The sequence below is a fragment of the Alligator mississippiensis genome, chromosome 2 (genome assembly GCF_030867095.1).
Source record: "Alligator mississippiensis isolate rAllMis1 chromosome 2, rAllMis1, whole genome shotgun sequence".
NCBI classification, from domain to species: Eukaryota; Metazoa; Chordata; order Crocodylia; family Alligatoridae; genus Alligator; species Alligator mississippiensis.
This window is the reverse complement of record NC_081825.1, coordinates 7,617,404-7,632,114: the sequence shown is the minus strand read 5'-3', so window position 1 is coordinate 7,632,114 and position 14,711 is coordinate 7,617,404. Positions and strand designations below refer to the sequence as shown.

General features: G+C 51.1%; 1 protein-coding gene across 7 annotated transcripts in view; it reads right to left on the bottom strand.

Annotated features, from left to right (window-relative positions):
• LZTS3 (leucine zipper tumor suppressor family member 3) overlaps window positions 1-14,711 on the bottom strand; it is a 113,987-nt gene that overhangs the window by 13,956 nt on the left and 85,320 nt on the right. For 3 of the 7 annotated variants that reach the window (XM_019495627.2, XM_006277946.4, XM_014597109.3), the window contains exons 2-3: window positions 5,480-5,584; window positions 1,204-1,692 (exon numbers count right to left, since the gene is read on the bottom strand). In XM_019495627.2, the coding sequence (XP_019351172.1) occupies window positions 1,204-1,653 (450 nt within the window). In that variant the 5' untranslated portion in view covers window positions 1,654-1,692; window positions 5,480-5,584. Of the gene's footprint in view, window positions 1-1,203; window positions 1,693-5,479; window positions 5,585-7,749; window positions 7,819-14,711 lie in introns of all 7 variants that reach the window. The other 4 variants (XM_019495628.2, XM_014597111.3, XM_019495626.2 and 1 more) reach the window with 3 other exon arrangements.

Sequence of the window (14,711 nt, the reverse complement as noted above, 5' to 3'; positions counted from 1 at the left end):
AGGGCATGTTTTTAAAAGGAATCTAATCCATTTTATTGAAAACTAAGCAAGCCCTTGGATTAGTGCAGAAAAACAGTTAATAATACCAATTATCTACTCTGAGCAGAGCCAATGAAAAGCCCAGAGGAGCCAACAGGATTGATTTTAATGGACTGGAGATCATACTCACATGGAGACTTTCATGGGATGATTTCAAAGCACTTCAAACACCAGCACACCACAGAAGGGAGGAATGACTTTTCCATGGACTCAGCAATGCCTGACTCAGAAGCATTCAGTTCCCCAGTTGTCAATAGTCAACTCTCCTCTACATGGAAACTAACTTATATTTATGCAACAGTTGGGTGACCCTAAAGAAAGCGTTTCTCATTTTCTTCCACCCGTGAACATGCCTAGGAAACTCAGGATTCTTTCTAATGAGGGATACAAAAATGGGGTAAATTTTCCTCATTTTTTTCCAATCCTTAAGGAGATAAATCTTTGAGGGGAGTGGGAGAGAGCTCTGAATGGGGCTGTAGGTGAAAAGTAACTCAGAAAAATCATCATCAAAGACCGACTCATCATGAAGATAGACTTAGAATCAACCCCAGCATTGAAAAGGTCAGGGTCAGACAGCAATGATCTGGAGCCTGCCCATATGACCTGCTGAAAGGCATCACATCAGTGCCCCTGGAGACTGTGTTCCTTTCTAAGCTGAAGAGGATGGCATGGCTGCTCCCCTAATGCTGCCCTTACCCTCTGGAGCCCCCCAGACCAGCTCTATAGCTGTGTGAATGGCTACTCATTTCAATGGGGTTGTGCCGGTTTACACCTGCTAACGATCTGGTCTTTTGTTTCCAGCAGGCATTCAGGGTACATGGCTCCTTCCATCCTTGGCAAGTCTGCCCCAGCTACCAACAAATGGGACCGCTTACCATGGCAGTTTACATCTTGTGGGCATTTGTGCACTAGGGACTCAACGGGGACTGCACAAAGGCCTCCCGACAGCAACACCTGCTCGTTTGCTGGTCTGGGAGACTTGGCAGGGAAAGGTTGCCAATCCCTTGAGTTCCTCCAACTTCCTCCAGTTTCCTGAACTGGCCAGACAATCCCAGATCTGGATCTGGGTGCTCTTTATTCCCCTGAACAAAGTCTTCCCAAATTGTGTCATTAGAGTCACTTCAAGCAGGTGCCACCAGGCACCAAGGTAGAAAAGCCTCTTACCTGGTCCAATTTCCCAGAGATCGGCAATATCTTTGGTGGATTACTGGGTTCTCTGTACTGGGGAGGAGGCGGCATGTTCTTCTCATTATTGGTGGTCACATTCCCACAAATGTCCGTCTTCAGCTTCTCACTCTTGCGTAAGTCCCCGTTGATGTAGAGGGAGTTGGAGATCTTCTCGGTCTTGTACGTCTTCTCCTCCCCAGAGTAACGGTTGGAGATCTCCCGCGTGGAATAGCCATTTCGAGAGCCGTCCGCCTGCCTGCTGCTGCTCTGAGTCCTGGTCCCCACGCTTTTCATGGCAAACTCCTGCTCGTTGGCGACGCCGCTGCCAACGCTTCCCATAGTGCTCTGGGAGGAGGTTTCAGAGGACCTAGAGGCAAAAGAGTGGAAAGTCTCCTGGTTCTGGTAGCTTGGGTCACTAAGACCTGACAGGGTCTCTAATTTGGCCATGGCAACCGAGAGGCGAAGTCAGGGCGTGAATCAGTGGCACTGGAAGAGAGGAAAGTGAGAGAGGGTGAGTGAGTTGTCCTTGATGACCATCTTCCCTTGATCAGTGCAAGGCAAAGCGGAGTAAATATGTGCCTCAGTCCCAGGGATCTCGGGAAGTCAGGGCAGGAATTGTCCCCTCCCTGCCTGTGGAGCAGGACCTGTGCTGTTTCGTATCTGCACCCTTGGCTGTGTCTTGGGCAAGGTCTTGGGTCTTGGTAGCCAGGACCTCACTGTTCATGTGAGAAGCAACAGGGGGTGAGTCTCTGAAGCAGCATGTCTGTCGGGGCCCCAGATCTGCCCCAACCTAGCTCTCAACTTCCTTGCTGTTACATGCCCCAAACCCAGCCCATCCCAAGGCAGCAGAACGACCCTTCCTCCTCCCCATCCGGGGCTCTCGTAGGCAGAGGGGTCTCTGTGTGCTGGAGCAAGCAGAGCTCCCCAACACCATTCTTCTGGGGAGGTTTACAATAACTATTTGCAGCTCCCAGTATTGAATCATTTTTGCACTGGCTTTAGGGGCAAAACAGGCTCACACAGTTGCAAGCTCCTGAACTGGACCCTGCCTGGTCTATCCACGGTCCTGGCAAGAATGGCAATTTTCCAGTACAATCTTCCCTAAAAGATGGAGCTCCCAGTACCTCCCTGGGCAGGCTGTGCTCCAGGGTGAAGTTACATGTTATATTTAGACCATACTAAGGCACTAAAACCATGAGCACCCCCAGTTTAAAGCTCGTTAACTCATGCTAAGTGCCCTCTGAGCATCTTAAAGGTACGCCACTTCAGGCAAGGGTTACCTCTGGGCTGAGCGACCCAGGTCATTTTAGGATGACTCCAGTCTGCTCCACAGACAGAAAACGAACAATTTGCAGTCCTCCATCATCCCAGGGTGCACTGCTCCTAGTCCCTCCTGCAGCAGGGATAGATCCCATGTGTCCCGGCCCCTAACCACACCCCTGCTCGCCACCCTCTAGTGGCAAGTCAGAGCTGTACAGGCAAGAAATGGTACTAACCCTTAATTGACGGCTCATAGCACGTTCTAACTTTAACACTGCTTAAAATGCCCTGGATTTAGTATGGGCTAAGTGTGAGGTGTGGCTTCACCCTAACACAGAACATTTCCCAGTAAATGCCCCCACTCCCGCTGTTCATCCTACACATCTGCCAGGCATTTGAACTCTAAGTACCTCCCCTTAGATCAGCCTGAACTCTTCCTGTCCCCTTCCAAACGCACGCCCATTGGGATCATGCTTCTCCTCCTTGTGATTTAAGCCAAAACCTCTTGAACCATTCCTGCTTCGCTCAGACTCTCCAGCTACCTGCACATTTATGGTGTTTTTCTCCCAAATCCCCAACCTCTTTCCTCCCCTCTCTCTGGCATGGAAGAGCCTAGCACTAAATGCCGTGTTTTCGGTATGGGCGCAGCAGCCTCCAGAGATGCCCACTCTCAAATAGAGACATCTCATTTAGCACCTCTCCTATGTTCAGTGGTTGGCCAAAGAGGCTCTCTCTTCCCAGATCACAGTGGATCGCTTTGGATCAAAGGTCATTAGTGATTTTGGATTCCTCAGGTGATAAACATGTCACAGGGCCTGAGTTTCTGAGGGTGGCAATTTGAGACTTTCTGGAAAAATCAGGCCGTAGCTTCAGTTGGACACTAAAACCCACTATTCACTTGCAAACCTGTCAGCCCCGCTGTTACTGGGCATGCTTGCATGGCACGGGTGCCAACCCTCAGCTGACTCAGCTCCCAAGGCCCTGTCCCAGCATGCACTGCAATCCATGTCAAGTCTAGGATATACTTCCTACACTCAGTCTCTTTGGTTAGAGCCCGGTTCAGAAATCCACAGGGACCAATGAGCCACCAGATTCAAGATGATGAAGGCAGGGCCAACGTACCTAATAAAAGCTCTGGGACCATCTCTATTTGGTTTTTGACTAAAGAGAGACTTTGAGAGACCTGCACAGTACAATAATGGTGGACTTCTCATTCTCTTGCAGGTTAAACCGAACCTCTCTTTGATTGAAATCAGGACTGTCCAACTGGTGGCTTGCGGATCACATGTGGTCCCCAAGGCATTAACATGCAGGTCTTGGGCTCTTGGTCTGGATGCTGCTCCCCACTTTACTGCCACTGGAGACCCCAGGCTCCCCCTCTCTTTTATGCTTTCCCCTGCATGCTCCCTCTGCTGCGGAGGAGGAGGGGGTGGTGTAATATGGGGTGCAGGAGCCCTGCTTGGGGAGCTCAGGGGGACCTGGGGTGCACCAGGAGCTGCCCACCACGTGCCAGGGGGCCAGGAGGTGCAGAGGCTTGCATAGGGTGCAGGGGAGGGGGCTTTGTGTGTGTGTGTGGCTGGGGGAGCACACACCATACCACGGTGACATGAGTGGTGTGGCAGGAACGGGGGCCGTGCAGTGATGCATGTAGCCCCCCCATGGCATGCACCTGGGGTGCAGGTGATCACAGTGGCACGTGGCTAGGAAGCCTGCAGCCCCCAGCCACTCCAAAGCCGGGCAGCCCCGCTTGCTGGTTGCAGTTGGATAATCCTGATTGAAATCAACTCCTTTCCTGTACGAAATGATTTCCGTTCAAAGAAAAAATACAACAAACCCCTTTGTTCGGACTGCCCTGCTGGTTGCAGTTGGATCATTCGGGTTCAGTGGGATGGTTGCTAATGAAAAGGGGCCCATTTTCTAAATGTGAGGGAAGAACTGCAGGGAAGATGCACGTGATGAGAACAGCCCGGGGGTCACAGCAGTCACTGGAAAAACTCTCACTGTATTCAGTGCCTTGCGCCAAGCCCGGACTAGCTCTTTTGTTATTCATGTGCTGATGGATCCTGTCTCCACTGAAACCCACCCTCAGGCTCCACAAACCTATACGGGGCCCATCGTTCACACTTAGCCATGGGGGGGATGAGCACTCTCTCCACTTGTTGCACGTGGAAGGTCGCACCCCACCGCTGTCGGGGGCTGCACGGAGCTGGGGAGAGTCGGGCCTACTGACCGTGGCTGTCAGAAGCACTGCCAAGAGATGCACCAGCTGTGCCAAGCACCTCCCTGGTCCTACGGCTAAGAGGAGCAGATGCTTATTCCAATCAAAGTGATGGGCGATGCTGCTAGTGGAATGAAGAAGGAGACACTGTAATAAAAATGGACTTTGGGCCAAACCTCCCTGGGGATAATTCATTTTTTTTACTCAGATCGACTTCCACTGATGCCAAGGAGAGTTTGGCCTCTCTGCTGAACAAGGGCTTTAGGGACCCGCTTTTGCTAGAGCCACCAGTGTATCATGAGAGTGTAGCAAGGTCCCCGACCTGAGCAGCCTGCTGTATGGAGTTTTTGCATGCTGCCTCTCATCCAAGGCTCCCAAAGCATGGTGTGGATACGGGGACAAATCTTCAGCTAAGGCTGATTTAAGCCAGAGGACAAGCTGATCTATCACACGAAAACCTGTAGCATTCCCCAGAGTGGAGAGAAGGTTGCTTTTATCACAGTGGGGTCCACAACTTCGCGTTTCCTGAAGCAGACCTCCTGTTGGGGGTGTGCCCACGTGAACAGGGTCGGGGACTGCTGCGGCAGAGGTTAATGAGACCTCAGGGTCCCACTCTAAAACAGGGGTCACAATGCTGGCCTGCAGTGGAGCCCCTCAGGCTGGAGGTGTTGGATCCGTCATATTATTGCTATTCATAGGACAAGGGGAAAGGAGACTGCCTTCTCCTCGGGCTGTGGGAACATCATTGCGAAGCGAGCCCACCCCACACAAAACAGGACGGTTGGCATTATTTACTTTGCAGAGCCAGCTTAGGTCTAAAGGTCGGCTCCGACACGGCAGCTGCTCTGCTCCCAAGTGTCCCCTGTAATCACAGCGTGCTCCCGGGTCCTGTCATTTGCGCTAAAAAGAACGGAACGGAGAAACAGAGGTTACAAGGAGTTGCACGGCTGGCGCGGCTGCGCTGCTGGAGACGCTTGCCCTGTGCCTCCCTCCATCCGCCCGGGGACCTTCTCTTGAACAGAGACCTGATCTCATTGCAGTTGGGAGGGTGATGCTGCAGCGAGCCGGATCCTGCCCAGTGACAGGGGAGCAGCCTCATGCTCAAGAAAACACAATAAAGCAGGGGTGCTGAGTCTGGGGTGGGGTCCCTGACGGGGTGGTAACGGGGGAACAGGCCATGCAGCTCCCAAATTCCCCTGGCTTGCTACCAGGCATTGAGATGCACAGCTCCCATCGGCAGGAGGATGCCTATACCACCCCCCTACACTCCATCCACTTTTAACTTGTGCTTTATTAGCAAAGGGCACCGGGCTGAGATCGGGGGTCCTGGTTCAGCCCATCTCTAGCTGGTGAAACCTTCAGCATAGCTTTGCCCTGACAGCTTTATGCATAAATAAAAGACCTTCAGTGCTTAGGAGAAATAAGGTGACAATCGGCATGATTGGTATGTGTGACATGGTGACTGGTATGTGTAACTTGGCAAGCACTGGACAGGTGAGGCGATAGAAGGGTGTTTATACAACCCCCACTCCCACAGTGACTGCAAATTAGTGGCGGGGAGGCTATAGACTCATAGGAGGCTGCTGCTACAATGCAATCATTGGAGTTTTTTAACTTCAGTGGGATTAACCCAGGAGGCCAGCGGCCTCGTTGGGTGAAGCAGCTTGTGAAAGGCACCTTGCTGGAAGGGTTAATGCTTCTCTCTGGAAAACATCCGGGCTCTACGACTAGCTTGGACCAACGTTCCCACATGCAGTGGGGTAGAGATTTCACAGACCCCCACCGGGGATCCTCCCAGAGAACTGTTATTGTGATGTCTCAGACAGGCCTTGCCCCGCAGTCCTCTCCATAGCAAAACACCTGCCAAGACCCTTCGGCGATAACCCACTTCACCGCCCATCCAAAGACGGAACAACTAGGCCTTCATACAGTCAAGTGCCCCGTGCTAGGCTTCTGCTCCCAGAAGAAGTGGGAGAGGAGATGGCATGGGTGTAATGGCGGAGAAGTGAGCTATGGATCACTTTGTCTGAACAGTACAAAAATAGTTTGAGCTTGGGGTCCATTTAGGGGTAGCTTCCCAAAGGATGTGATGAGACCTCCACAGTCTCAAGCACTTAGAGCTGAAGAGGACCCGGTACCAAATCCTGGACAGTGAGACTATCTCTGTTCTCAAAGGGGGGTGGCCTACCCCTGTTCCCACTGATGTTGGAGGGAGCTTTAGCACGAGGCTGGCTCTTGTTGGTGGGGAGAACTCCAGAAGATCATTGCCTTCATCCATTCTCTTTCAAACCCTTAGCAGTATAGACTGGTGTCTTCTTCTCCCAGCTGGTCACTTTAATTTTCCCCTCTGCTGGAAGGAAGCATCAGGGTCTGAATGCACAGTGCAAAGCAAGTGCCATGAGGGGGCCTGGCAGCCGTTACATTTGTGGCATGACTCACGCGTTAACCGCACCATAAATTGCAACATGCCACGTATCCCGGCCATGTTATGTCACCGTAAACTGCAAATCAGCCACAAAGATGTTCCACATATAACACAGAACATATTTGTAGCTGGTTTGTACGGTGCCTTAAATTGTAGGTGTCGCACGTGTTCCAGACCTAGGGTTACCTTGGCTGATGCCAACCATCGGCCAATTGTAGCATCACCTGCAACAGCCCTGGGTCCCAGACCTACCCCCAGCCCAGTCCCTGGGGATCAGGCTGGGGAGACCTCCAGGTGGGTGACTGAGATCTGAGGAATTTTATGCCCCGTTGCAAACACTGAATGCCCTACCATGCACGTACAGAATGGCAGGACACACCATTTTTGGGATGAGGAATAAAAGTCCTAAGATCCCAGTTGCACCCTTAGTTGAAAGAGGGACAGAGAACCGCTATACTTGCTGCGCAACAGTTAAACAAGCCCTGCTGGGCAATGCACATGATCTCAAATGACCAAGGTCAACGTGCAGGAGAATACTACTCTCCACAGGAGACAAGGCAGGGTGCTCTGGGATGGCGCAGTGGAAAGTGATAACCTGAGCCCTTGGCAGAGGGAAAGAAATGACATTTAGTGTCATCACCTGTGCACACTTCACGGGGACTTTAACGTGGACTCTGAGGGCCTGATGAAGTAGCTGGAGACACTTGGCCTTAAAAAAAAAAAAAAAAGACATGTGAAGTCTTGATTTGGTGTGTGAGAAAGGTGGGTGGGGAGCATAGTATCGCTATGCACTATGGCAGAACAGAGAAGGTCAATGAACATACTCTCCAGCAGCTGTCCTGAAGGGGACAAATTTTGAACCCCCTGGGCCATTCAGTGCCTGCCTCCTATGGACCTCATCTCTGTAAGACCCTAGCCTCCTACCCTGGCTTTTCAGCTGAGACCAACACAGGGTAGTGGCTCATGTTATTCAGAAACTCCAGGAGATGCCCTGAGACCCATGTGTTAGGTCCCCACTCAATACACGCTTCCACAAACAGTCCATGGATGGCAAGGGCTTTCAGCCTGTGGTGGACCAAGCTGGCCCCACAGAGATTGGGTAGATTCATACATTCATAGATGTTAGGGTCGGAAGGGACCTCAATAGATCATCGAGTCTGACCCCCTGCATAGGCAGGAAAGAGTGCTGGGTCTAGATGACCCCAGCTAGATACTCATCTAACCTCCTCTTGAAGATCCCCAGGGTAGGGGAGAGCACCACCTCCCTTGGGAGCCCGTTCCAGACCTTGGCCAATTGGGTAGATTTTAAGCTGGTGGAAAAACCTGATCGGACCCATTGAAGCCCTGGGAGGCAGAGCCATTCACAGCAGCTGGGCTCTGCTCCAAAAACCTCCACATCCCGAACCAAGCCTCGGAGCCACCCCACCACGATGAACAAGAGATCGGGCCAAGCCCAGGCATCAACCAACCTCCTCAGAGTCCTCTTCCCTCTTTCCACGGAGCAGAGTTCATGTCTGGCTTAGTCTACATGGTGCAATGCAGTGCTGCACGGATGCCCCAGTGAGCTCCCAGACAGCTGGCTTGGGTACTGGAAGTGATAGCATGGTGCTGTGTGCAGGCTAATGTACCCTGCTCCTCAGTTAACTCGGGCACCATGCCATGCCGGTGTGATCAGCACTGCTTCCAGGACCCAAGCTAACTTGCTTGGGTATCCTGCTCCATGAAGACTTGAGGCCCAGGGCGTATTACACTTATCACTCAGTCACCAAGATGTGATCCTATTGCACCCTGCTCAGCTCCCTAGGAAACAGTTAAATGCAGGAAGCAGGTGAGTCTTACTACTGATGGCTCCTTTTCGCACCTGACCTTAAGGCCAGGTAGCAGTGTTTTAATATTCTTCAGGGACTTGAGCAGGGTGGCATAGAGTCATACTTAGCCACCGAATAGGTGGGATAAGATCTAGTCCTGAGCAGACTAAGTTGGGCATCAGCCACCAGCCCTGCTTCGAACCCTACCGGTACCTCTGGGTGAGTTAAGGACTGGCCGGATGGGATCCATGTAGGGTCTTCTTGGGTTCGGATCCCTGAAAAGGTGTGCAATTCAAATCAAAACCCAGCAATCCGAATTAAACACAGGGATTGGCACCCAGGACTTGATGAAACCATTAAGAGTCAAGTGCCTAAATAGCCTGTGAGGATCTGAATTTTAGTGCCTGGTTATAAAGAGCTTTTCTGTTTTCTTTCTGTTGGAGGTGAGAAGGCAGGAAGAAAACAGGCTTCAGGTTGCTGAGTAACACCCATTACAACCTGCCCCTGGGGCCACTTTTCTCTCTGTAGGTACCCCAAGGGACATCCACACCACCCCTCCACCCTCCCGCAGAGAGCTCAGCTCTAATGCCCTTTGTGATAAGCTCTATTTAATAGAGCGACGTGCTATTCAGTGTGAACGAGGGCACCAGGATACCGCTCTCCCACTTTTTACAAAGTTCATTTTGTTTCCAAGTCGGTGAAAATGAGCACTTGGTGAGAGGTATTGTTTCTAAAGCAAGAGCTCCCCCTCCAAAATTTTTAAAACAATTATTAAAAAAATAAATAAATAAAACAAACCCCACAACAGTTATGGTAGTTTGTTAGCTGAAACAAACTAGTTTCTCAAATTCTAGATTAACCTTGAAAAATAAGCGTTTTGACCAAACCCCCCCACCCAAAAAAACCCCAAATTTGACTAGAGCATAATGAATGCAATGTTTCAATGTCAATGGGAGTGTCTACACAAGACGCTAAATGCGCAGTAGATTAATTCTACTGGACATTAGTGTGTCACAGCAAGAGCTGTGCTAATGCGCAGTAGAGTTAGTCTAGTGTGCATTAGCGTCACTAAAAAGGCATGTGCCGGCGCTACCGTAGTGCCGGTTACTGTGTATTCAGTTCATACCGGTCATTACAGATACTAACCTCAACGCGCTGTACCTACAGCACATTTGTGCACGTGTAGACGTGCCCGGTAACTTGTTTTGCAAAAATAATTTCCTTACCTGAAAAGGGCCCATTGCATTTCAGGGACTAAAAAGCTTTTCCTTTGGTGGTAAAAGTGTATGGGGGGGAATCTTTCACTTAAAAAGGAATGAAAGACTGACGCGAACTCTTACACAGTCAAGGTTTTATGCAAGCTGGATGTAAAAAAGAAAAAAAAACTCATAACTTGGCCCTGAGCCTTTAAAGATGGACCTTTTCTGCTGGGTGGAGGTGAGACCCCAGCATGCGAGCACTTCACAGAAATAGGCTGCTCATTAAATCCCACGACAGATGCTGCTCTTGCAGCGCTCTTCACCTGGCTGGCACCAACAGAGGCCAGCTCCAAATGAGACTCGCAACCTGATTTCTTAATCAGAGAGGCTTAGATAAGCTTCAGAGCAGCTGATGAACCTTGGGATGGTTATCCCCATTCTCCCAAGCCTGCCCCTACCACAACTTTGATGTTAAGTCACTGATGAGAGAACTTTATCCTTCCTTCAAAATACATGCTGCCGAATAAAGACCTCATCGATTTAATGAGCTCACATCTTTTTAATGAACCTCGGGGGTTGGCTGCAGTGGAGTTTGCTTACATGTGCCGGAACCAGGGGGTGAATGCAGCTTTGCCTATGGTAGACCATGCTAAGGAATTGGCTGCAGTATATTACTCCCCTGATCCTCTATGGGATGGAAAAACCATGTGTCATAGGTCCAGTATTGTTAAGGGAGAATCCTCCTTGTTCATATAAGCTGCAGAGGGACTGTGCCCTAGGAGAGCGGGAGCTTTATTCCTAAGGTGCAGCACAAGAACCACTGATATTTTGCAAGCGGCCGCAGAGAAAAACCGCAGTGAAAGCACCAAGACTTGGAAGGGGAAACAGCAGGGTGATCATCAGCCTGGCTGCTGCTCTGGCTGCCACCCTGGCCTCTGAGACCAACAGAGAGAAAAAACAATTGATCAGCAGCCAAAACAGCCTTAACTCTGCCCTGGTACCAAGAGGCAAGGATTTCTTAGGATGAGATCTTTTCCTGGACCATCTATGTTGTTGGAAGAAAGTTTGACAAGCTTTTAAAAGGACGAATTACTTCCTCGAGTCCAATTATTGGGAGCTAGGCGCAGCAAATCAGAGGCCTGAAGAAGAATGCCTTGCATCCGAAAGCGTGGCTGTCTTTATACCAGCCACACAGATGGTCCAGCAAAAAGATATCACCCTAAGGATCCTTGCCTCCTGCGTCATTTCTGGACTGCTACATCTACAACATCGCTCTTGTATTACTTGTAACAAGACACTTAAAAATTGCAGTGTCTGGCCTGCCAGGGTGAGTTTTCTTAGGACCTAACTCTCGCCACGCATGAGTCAGTAAAGATGAATCCATACCACCTGGAGGTCGGGGCCCTTGAAATACAATTTAATTAGGTTATTATTATTTTTTTACATTTTGCACACAAAAGGCTGCGAAGAGTGCTTTCATCTAACCACAGGGACTCCCAAATCAAAGCACTGCTAACCCTTAAAGCTGCAAAGATATCCTTGATCTAATCCCAGGTTTCTCTGTAGCATCACCTGGAGAAGTATATAAATATATCCAGACAGTAATTTTCTTCTTTTTACGGAGCAAAATAATTACAAAGAGCAATATAATTAGAGGCAGGGCTACTGCCTGACTAAGCCTTGACAGATCATAAAGAACCCAAATGAGGCATTGTTACAAAATATTATTCATGCAGAACAAAAGAGATTTAAAGCTTCCTTTTGTGGAGCTATCAAAGCAATTCGACTGCAGAGGTGGTGTTGCCCCATCGTTATTTGTTCTGCTCATTACGCTGATCTAGTCACTCTCTTGCATCTATTGACGGATTGCTCCTAACAAAACCACTCCACCGATAGGGATGACATTTCCTTGGGTCACGTAACAACAGGACTGCAGGTCCAGAGGCAAAAACGCGGCTCCAAAGTCTATCGAAAGCCGGGACAATGACCAGGTTTGGAGGGAATGCAGCTGGTCCAAAAATCTTGTTTGCACAGCGTCGAAAGATAGCAGTTGTCGCAAGAATCGACACGAGCTTCCCTGCCCCTTCCTTGCACAGAAAAGCAGTGAGAAGCCTCTCTGGCTGCGAGTCCAGCATGGAAGAAAGGTGCCATATGACCGGCGTCCGCTAGGGCCACTGTCATATCAAAAGTCATACCACTTCCGCTGGACTGGTATAAATCAAACGGCGTGCCCGCCTCCCACCATGGGCAAAGTTATCAGCCTGAAAGGTGTAGGGCTGTGGTCAATGGGAATTGAACCTCGGACCTCTAGATCTGAAGGAACCAGGGCGGCCCAAGGCTAAAATGCTCAGCAAGTAGCGTGTTGCAGGCAACATCGTACTTTGCTCTCCTTGGCCACTTTGCCGGGAGGTTTTCAGTTGCTCTAAACAATGCTAGAGGGTCTCACAGGCTGTGTGAGCCATGGGCTGGGACTACTGCTCTGCTGCCTGGACTAGGAGTCCTAGTTCTGCAGGCCAAGGCTTTAACTGATCCAACCACCTCTATAAACCCCAGAGAGCTGCTCTGAGCCCCCAACACCTCAGTGCTGAGGATGCATGTGGGGCCCTTCCACCAGGGAGACAATGCTGCTGGGATTGGGAGCATGCATGACAGGTCTTTCCACCAGGGAGGCAACGCTGCTGGGATCGGGAGCACGCACGTGGGGTCTTTCCACCAGGGAGACAACACTGCTGGGATCGGAAGCATGCACGTGGGGTTTTTCCACCAGGGAGACAACGCTGCTGGGATTGGGAGCATGCACGTGGGGTTTTTCCACCAGGGAGACAATGCTGCTGGGATTGGGAGCATGCACGTGGGGTCTTTCCACCAGGGAGACAACGCTGCTGGGATTGGGAGGATGTGGCAATCCAGAACCTCCAGCCCATGTTCACAAAGGGGTTTTGTTCACCCTGATTCCAGGCCAGCTAGAGAACAGAGCTGGGATTCACCCATCAGGTTGGGCACTGGTGTGAGACATCTGCATGTTGCACACATCCATAGGAGTCCTCCAGAGATACTCCAGGCTACTGTTTTCCAAAAAAACAGGCTTTGTCCAGTTGGCACCATCCTTCCCGGGAAGCTTCAGAGCAAGACAAATGTCAGCGATCCTCTCTCTTGGTGGGCGAGGAGAAAGAAAGACTTCTCTCCCCACATCTGTGCTTACTCTGTTCTAGTCCTAAGTCCTGTATACCCAGTACTGCGCCATGGACCATAGCTGTTGCTATCACAGATGCTCAGTCCTTGAAAATACTCAAGGAGACAGGAGTGTCTGGATGGCTGGTCTCCACACTCTGATGGCCCTTTGTCATGGCGCGGTGTCCAGCAGGATGGCCGTGATCTTCTTAAGGCCCTCTTTACCATGCCAAGTTGACCCAATGAGCACCCTTGACTCTCACCTGCCACGTCTTTGATGATAAAATATATATTTGGGAGGCTGCCCTTTACGCCCTCTTGGTCACGTTGTGCTGTACACTCGGACCCCGTGGACTCCCGGACCCCTGGTAGGTCCCGCTCCAAGATACATGGTACAACGGGTGTTTTGGGGCACCCTAGCCTTATGGGCTATGCATGGCTCCAACCACCCCTTCACCACGCCCCAAGCCTCACAGATGGAGCCGACGTTGTTCGGTCTGGGCCCTGTCTCGCTCTGCGCCCTCAATGGTGCTCGGGCTCTCCGCAGCCCCATCTCGCACTGCGCCCTCACTGGCGCTCAGGGCTAGTGCACCCCCAATGCTGTACCCTCTCTGGCGCCGGGGTCTGCACACTGCCGTGGGTCCCCTATGAGGCCTCCTCCATCCCCTTATAGCTTCTCCAACCCACCGGTAAAAAACAGCAAACAAAACACAAGCCCCTGGGTTAGAACAAACTCTAGCTGCCCAGCTATAACATTATTCCCGCCACCCCCGGGGTGCTCCATCCTTTACCAGTCTCGGGGCTGCACCTGCAGTCCGGCCTCTCCTCCCTGCTTGCTCTGGGAGAGCTCCTTCCCCCTGGGCTGCTGGCAGGGAACTCCTCCCCTGGCCTCAGCCCTGGGGTTATATGGGACCAGGCCCTGCCCCTTCTGGGCAGGTGACCGCTGGCAGGTGTGGGCCCTCGCTCCCTCTGGTCATCCTGGCAGCCAGCAGCTGGGCTCCTCATTCACGGCTCGGGCTCTTTCCCTAGCAGTTTTGTTTTTCTTTGTTTCCTACACTTTGAAGCAGGGCACCTAAGTGCTCTGCGACACCCATGAGCAGCTATGGGACTTTGTGCAACATCCTACCTCGCGCTCTCGATCGACCAAAAGAAACATGCACCGGTGGAAGCAAAAGTTTCCTGTGACCGTGGGCCACATTGGAGGGACCTGGAAGCGTAGGCTGGGGACCCTTAGTTTGAGATCAGAGTCCCCTTATGTTAGTCACAGTATTTCCATATGGGAAGACAAGCCCTACACCAAAGATCTGGGGTATCCCCACAACTGAGCTGGGGTACACAGGGTAGAGGCAAGCATCATTGTCCTCATTCAGCTTAAGGCACAGAGGCCCCAGGATCACACCTCGAGCCAGTGGCAGAGACAAGAA